Source organism: Beauveria bassiana (genome assembly GCF_000280675.1).
Source record: "Beauveria bassiana ARSEF 2860 unplaced genomic scaffold BBA_S00006, whole genome shotgun sequence".
In the NCBI taxonomy this organism is placed as follows: domain Eukaryota; kingdom Fungi; phylum Ascomycota; class Sordariomycetes; order Hypocreales; family Cordycipitaceae; genus Beauveria; species Beauveria bassiana.
In genome coordinates this window covers 689,378-696,526 of record NW_007930841.1, presented here as the reverse complement: position 1 = coordinate 696,526, position 7,149 = coordinate 689,378, and the positions used below count along the sequence as shown (strand labels likewise).

The following is a 7,149-nucleotide window of genomic DNA, read 5'->3' as shown; positions in this document are numbered from 1 at the left end:
TATTCTTTTTAATTTTTTGCTCATATCATGATATGATCATGTAATGGGAGCTCTTTGTTCTTGCCTTGAGAAACGAATGCAGGGTGGTGAAGCAAGTGAGCGTTTCATACCGCGGCAACACCAGTCGCAAGCCAGAATGTCTGCAAAGGTACGAAAGGGTCATGAGAGCTGTTGATGGCCTAGAGGTGTACCGTTAGCCTCGAGCCTTTACGGTGTGGATGCAATGCAGACTCAGAGACTCGAAGGCCGGTCGTGACAGCGATCCCGAGGACCTGGTTTCCATTCTTGCTCCGTAGACAGACGGGGGCGACTCGAATAAGATTGGGTATGGCGCTGTCAATGGCTTTCAAGATACCGAAGATGACTCCATTGCGGACTTTGACGTTCTCTTGATCGTCAAAGTATCTTCTGGTAGTGAAGAGAGTACTGATGGGGAGCATAACCCGGGCTGAGATGATGACAGTGATGACGACGTTGGGAACGTGGACGAGGTTACTACTGGTGTTGGAGGCGGCGGCACTAACCGGGAAGATGGTGGCAATGATAGGGATGGTAGTTGTGGCAGTGATGGAGCTCACGGTGGCGAAGATGAAGACGCCAATCTGACGAGAATGAAGACGTAGAGGAATCTGACAAAGAGGAGGACTATGTCGATGCAATGTATGGCTTCATTCCACCAGAGATCGAGGAAACGGAGGAAGGAGATGAACTGGAGCCCTTATTCGACGATGCCATGTCTCGGGCGGACGAGATGAAGCCCGGCAGAGTAACATGGCGGCGCGTTTCGCAGTAGAGGCTAGAAGGGAGCAAATGGACAATTTCAAAGCGTCATATGGACTGCTCCCTCATCTGATGCATATGTTGCGACGTGGAACTGAATATGAACCACGCGCGGAGCAAGTGATTTTCTTTGAGCTACTGGCCGTTTCAGCTAGGAATGGTGATGTTGTGGTAGTTGAAGAAATGCAACACGGGGCGACAATTACTGTAACGTCGCGGAGACTGCATTTCATCATCGAGTTGGCGAAGTCCGCTCTTCATCCGTTACCATGCACTAGTAAGTTGAACTCGTGTGCGGTTAGAAAAATCATCTACCTAAATGGCTTGACGCATCTCAACTGCTGGCTTTGGCTCCGCTTCAGTAAATAACTGTAGTTTTTGTATGTGACGCTATACGTACTGACACGTCATCAATATCTATATCGAGCAAGGAGATACAAACAAGACAGAAAGCTAGGCTTCTACACCACTTATTAGTGTCATTATCGAGGTAACACGTGGTGCTGCCAAGTCACCAATTCAATGAGTGACATTGTTGCCGGAGTGTTTAGACCGTTTCTTCGAGAAAAGCTCTGCCTAATAGCTCTGCGTAAAAGAAGAAAAAAAAAAACTCCGCTTCAGCTTGGTTTTGGTATCATTTACGAGTTACGAGGTACACTGCATTGACGTTAAGTCACGTTATAGGTCGAGACAGTACTCCAGACAAAGCAAAAACATAAGCCACGTCAACTCGCTAGTCAGCGGACAGCTCGTTTGCCAAGCGCGCATTTGAAGGAATGGAGAGGCTCGTGACCAAGAATTTATAAGCCCATTGTGATTCCGAACGTCATTAATAGAGTGTTGCTCATTCCGACGTGAAGCCATCCCACAACAACCCATTCGGAGAAATCATTTTCGATATGAAACAGCCCACTGGCCTTGGAGATCTAGACTGAAAGCCCAAACTGTGGTAGTACTCGATTGTATCTCTATACAGAAATCGTTTCAGTTTTAAAGGCGATCGAGATTGGCTTTCATGGGCCTTTGCCGTTGAGACGACTTTGTCTTTCCGAAAACCAACCTCTATGGCGGAGTCGTCATAGAAATAAAACTTCCTGTCAAAACCTAAGCAAAGGACAACTCGCATTAGTAAGCCCTTGCGAAGTACTTTCCAAGGCACTTTCTCACATGTACGCTGTAGCCGACGTGGTTGTAACGTATGTCCGTCTTGATACATAGTTATAACGGCATAGCCAACTAACTCGTCGTTCTCCCTCATCTACCTGGATTCGACCAGGTCAGCATTTCAAGGCTTAAGCGTCTCCAGCCAGCCGTCACAACGGTATTAGCGGGCAGCACAGAGGAGCAGAAGCTCCTCAACTTTGGTCGAGGTGGCCGCTTACGAAAAGTAGAACCTTACGTCATTATCTTACCAGTGCCTACAACACTGCGTTTAACGCCTCACAATTACATATGGGTGGGCAGAGACGACGAGTCTGGATACGACTCGATACTCCTCCCCGTCTTGGGTCGTTGACGTCGCATGAAGATTTTGAAACAAAATTCCATCGACGAAGTGGAAAAGCTGGTAGAACGGACATCTATTAGTCTGTCTAAAGCGGTCACGTCTCTTTGATTTGACTACAAATAAATTTGATTCATGGAGCTTACTTTTTGCATGCTGATGCGTTTGATAGAACGCACTCATCGTAATATACCCCTAGAGAACATTCGAGGTTGTGCCAACGCATGTCCGCTGTTAGCTATTGGTCGGGAGAACGACGATGGGACTAAGAGTTTACCTGCTCTTCCGTATCTAGAATCCGAATATTGAAGCTCTTTAAGCGGTCAATGTACTCATCTAGTCACCTGTTTGCCTTGATTGGCAGCCACGTATAAACTTGAAAGTCACGCGAATGTTCATGAATGCATTAGAGCCCACCTCTTCCCGTAGTCATGAGAGGACCTGCTGATATTTGAAAAGCTCGTAAACGTTGGCCAAATCTGACGGCATATTTTGTCCTCAAATCAGCCTCATGCGGCAAACCATCTCCGTACATCATTCATTGCAACCACCTTGAGTGGAAGTTTTCAAGAAAGTAGAAAGATTTGCCTAGTAAATGGAACTCCCAAGCTTCTAGGAGGATCTCTTTGGTTAATCATACAGCAATTTTGGTCATCCGAGCACCGCCAGCTCATGAACCCAGTAGTGACGTTACAACTGTGCGTTAGAGCCATCTAAGCCAACTACTACCTTCGCCACACGTCTACATTGAAACCTTCGCCAAACAGAATCCTCGGTTGCGTCATCTGTCAGTGCGGATGATGATGGAGAGTTGCAACAGTCTCCACGTATATACCCAATCTACAGATAGTGGTAGAAACCAACGAAGCCGGCTAGACTAGAAGGTTGTGCAGACGGGAGAATTACGTGAGGCAGGATAATGGAAACTACATATAAGATGGATAGTAGTCCTCCCACTTTCAAGAATACTCATCAGAGTTATCAGAGCCGCAAATCCTCGTCAGTTATATATTCTTGTCTCTACTACACTCGCTAATACGGAGAGGTGACAGCCAGGCAACATAGGCGCCGGTCAGGAAACAGATTGACACTATTTCAAATCAATAAACCGACATGCAAAATAGCGATACTCACCGCACTTGCTGGGCAGACGTGCGCCCCTCGCTCTTAGCAGAGCCTCACAGCAAAGCTGGCCTCAGTCAGTTGCGAGACGTTGACACACGTCCATCTTTCCATGCTATTGCTGCCGGATATGCCGCCGAAGCAGATCCTCGTCAGCTTGGAGCCGTTGGTGCTTTTAAACAAAGTGGTTATCGCATTGATGCTTTTCTGGCTTCAAACCATAAAGCATATCTTCTTGAGCCTGATTTGATTCCGTCCATTGGCGCCGGCGATTACCCACCCGACGACCAAGGCAACTTTCGATTGATTGGGCGCCAGCATAGCGCTGCCAAAGGAAGAGCTCTTGAGCGCTCAGGCGGTATCTTTGGCATACCTTCATCTCAGGAATTTGCCGATTTTACCACGCTGCTTTGCATCTCACTCGGATGGGCGTGCTACCACTGCGGTATGCCAGCTGTGGTCAGATGTAAACCGATACAGCAAGATGCCATATCGAAGGAGGAGACTTGCTATCAAGTCTATCGTTGCGCTGAAACAGTCATTTGCCCTGAATGCTGGGAATCAGGGAACCTCGCGCCGGATGCGAGCCTATCGACCTTTCTCCTAGCAGGCATTGAGTATCGAAACGCTCTGCATTACGAGCTCAGGTCCCTCGCTGAACTGCTGTCAACGTACACAACCAACCCTCGCGTATGCGAGGCATCTGCAACTGGTTTGTTCGCAGGTATAAAAAAGATGCATTCCATCTACCTCGAAAATGGTCTGCCACTAGCGACAGCCGCACCTGTCGCGCCACTGCCACCGTTTGTGTTGGAAAGAGATTGTCACCCTGACGACTGCCCGTACAAGATGGATACGAGTAGTCGTGTGCGAACTTATTCCAAAGAGTGGCAAGCTTCTGCCGCCGCGTTAAACTGCTCTGCCTCTGCTGCTCAATGGGCAGTGTTTGCGGTGCTCGCCTTTGATGGTTACGACCGGCAGCTGTGTGGTTTGGATGCAGGAGTTAGGCCAGTGAGCCTGCTCTATTCAAAGTACAAGAAACTCAATACGCACTCGCTGCTGCGAGAAGCTGGGTGGGACATGGAGGCTGAGCAAGATCCGACAATTCACTCGAACCTCAATCGCACTGTACTCAGTCGCATGGCTTCTGACATGGTTCACTTTGGCTCAAAAACATACCTGAGGTCTCGACATGCGGCATCTTGCCACGCATTAACCCCGGTTGTCGCTCTATGGAGATCTCATAGTGATGGTCAAATAGCCTGGATCAGACAGGCCTATGCTAATGGGGATACGCTCGCTTGTTCGATGCCTCGTGCCTTTCACGGTCTCTCTGTCTTGGCACTGGCTTCGTGCTGTGGTGACCAAGTGGACACCGGTCTCGGGACACCGTACTGGTCAATCGGTCGACTAAAAGGTCCAGACTGTCTTTGTGTTTCCTGTGTCAGACTCGTCAGGACTATTGCCTGTTATGTTCTTGGTACTTATGGATACGGAACCTCGCAAATCGAGTCATTGGCACCGTATGGCGCATGGATCAAGGCGTATCTTGAATGTGCGCCGTTCGATCTGGACGTGGGCTGGAAGCAAGTAGCATGGCAGCTGATCGAAAGTTGGGAGCAGCTATAAAGCATGTAGTCTCTTCCCTGTCTCGAAAAAGAAACGGGGCTTATCAGTTGATGCAGTCGAAGCTATGCAGTGTGGCAACTCGGTCTCGATTTATTATATTGTATAGATGGTAGTTTTATAAATAGGAAAAATGAGGATAGTCAATAGATACGGCAAATACTTGACATGTGTTTTATTCTTTAATAAAGATGAAAGAAATTTTATTGATCAACTAAATTAATGTACAATATTTCTATTTTGAGCAAAATCTCTTATCAATATTATTAAAATTAGTCTAAAAAGGGCGCTTGATCAGCCTTGACTAACATACTCTCAGAGATCTGACGGAGCTCTGTGGACTCGATGGGCTACTCTTCGCGTGAGAGGCTGTCAAAGGAGTGAGACGAGCTAAAGTCAGCACGGCGACCAACTAAAGCAACAAGATGGCCCAATAAACGCAAAGCCCAAAAAACCAATAGCCTTAAATGCTAATGTAGTTGATGACTAGGTGATTGATGGGGATCGAGATGGTCCCCAGTTTGCGCTGATGCATCTATCCAACATGAGCTGGCATAATTACTTGGTACACGTGCCCAACTTATAAAGAGCCTCCAACTTTGATTTTTAGCACGCCCCCTTTGGCGTCGCGTCATAAAGCAGTTTCAGCCTTTTTTCTAGACCAGTGGACAAGTGTCTGTGTGTACTTGTGATTAGTTTGTTGCTCTCGTCTGAATCCGGCCATTTTGAAAGCTGGAAAGATTTTTGAACCAATTGGCGCCGGATCTTGTTTACTAGACCAGGCCAAGACTACGCCCGCAAACTAAAAACTCTTTCTTTTTTCTTTTTTTGGACAGAATAGGTCACGACGCCGTGGGCGCCATGGTTAGCCCGTCATGTCATGGCTGTAGTTTGTGCTCGTACACTTACTTGTCCAAAGGGGGGGGGTGTCAATGTGACCGTAGTCGCCCCTTTTTCTGTGCAAAAGGGGGCATATCGGCCGAGTCAACTCGGGTGAGGCTGACCAATGGTCTGTTTTTTCTTCTTCTTTTTCCTTCAAATTCTCGAGCGATGCAACCACAAACTTTTGCGAGCGAAGCGGTCCGTGTGCTTCTTCGGAACTTTTCTTGGGGACAAGTGCTTGTTTTCCCGATGGGGTGTGGGGTGTCTCGTCGATGCTACAGAGTCCGATGAAACTTTAAACAATGGCTATTACCAGTACAATTTTGCCCCTGAAAGAAGCAAGAAGAGAAAAGCAAAAGAAGAAAAAGAGTGCTTACCTTTTTTTGATTAGTTTATCATCTTTGTCCCTGATAGTCTGCAGAGAAGGGGCAGGAGAGTTTGTGCTAGTTGACCCCTCCAAGTGTAGGGTCTTTTTTTTTTTTGGTCAAAGAGTCTCTCCTCGATCGATGAGATAGATGGATGGACAGACGCCAGCGGGCCCACGATCGATGCCAGAAGTAGCCTGTCACAGTGCAAGGTCCATGCGACGGATGGACGGCACAGGCGGGCCGAACAGAGTTGTTCTTGTTCGAAACCGATGTGTGTTGAAAGGAGGGCCATTACTCGTTGCAAAAGGTTTTTCGTCGCAAAAGGTTCTCGTTATAACAAAAGTTCGTTTAAAAAAAGGTCACCGCTACAAAAGTTCGTTGAAAAAAGGTTACAAAAACGGCGACGAATAAATGGCAATACAGAACTCATAAGCCGGTAAACGAGCAAGCACAGCCACCCCAACGCGAGTTGGCACAAGACGAGAGCAGCATTTGCATTGAATCCGAAAATGGCATTGTTATCCGTCCAAGATGTGTACGGTAAAGGCACAATCATCGCAGACCTTGCTTGACTAGTACAATTTCAAGGGATTTACTCTGATACTAGCCTAGTTTGTAGCTGTTGCATTTATATCAACGTATGGGGAAGCAGGATGGCACCTTGTTTTCTCCTACTGTGATGGAACACCTCGTGGTAAGTTTACACTCGCATGTGAATCCTCCCTAGCAGTGAGCGCCAGTGGTTGAAGCGGATCTAACAAATTGAATTTACCTATTTTTTCCTCTTTTCTCTTTTTCTTTTTCTTTTCTTTTTTTTTTTCTTTTCTTTCTTTTTCTTTTTTACTTTTTCGTTATGTGGGATTGTTT

At 47.0% G+C, this 7,149-nt stretch overlaps 2 protein-coding genes across 2 annotated transcripts; one reads left to right on the top strand and one right to left on the bottom strand.

Moving 5' to 3' along the window:
* Positions 1–179: 179 nt before the first annotated feature.
* Positions 180–773, bottom strand: BBA_02970 (uncharacterized protein; the record flags this gene model as incomplete). Its single annotated transcript, XM_008598067.1, has 2 exons — positions 180–629; positions 678–773. 2 exons carry the CDS (start codon positions 771–773, stop codon positions 180–182), a joined length of 546 nt encoding a protein of 181 aa, XP_008596289.1.
* A 2,624-nt stretch (positions 774–3,397) lies between these two features.
* On the top strand, positions 3,398–5,035 carry BBA_02969 (uncharacterized protein; the record flags this gene model as incomplete). Its single annotated transcript, XM_008598066.1, has 1 exon — positions 3,398–5,035. The coding sequence occupies one exon, from the start codon at positions 3,398–3,400 to the stop codon at positions 5,033–5,035; it is 1,638 nt and encodes a 545-aa protein (XP_008596288.1).
* Between the last annotated feature and the right edge of the window lie 2,114 nt (positions 5,036–7,149).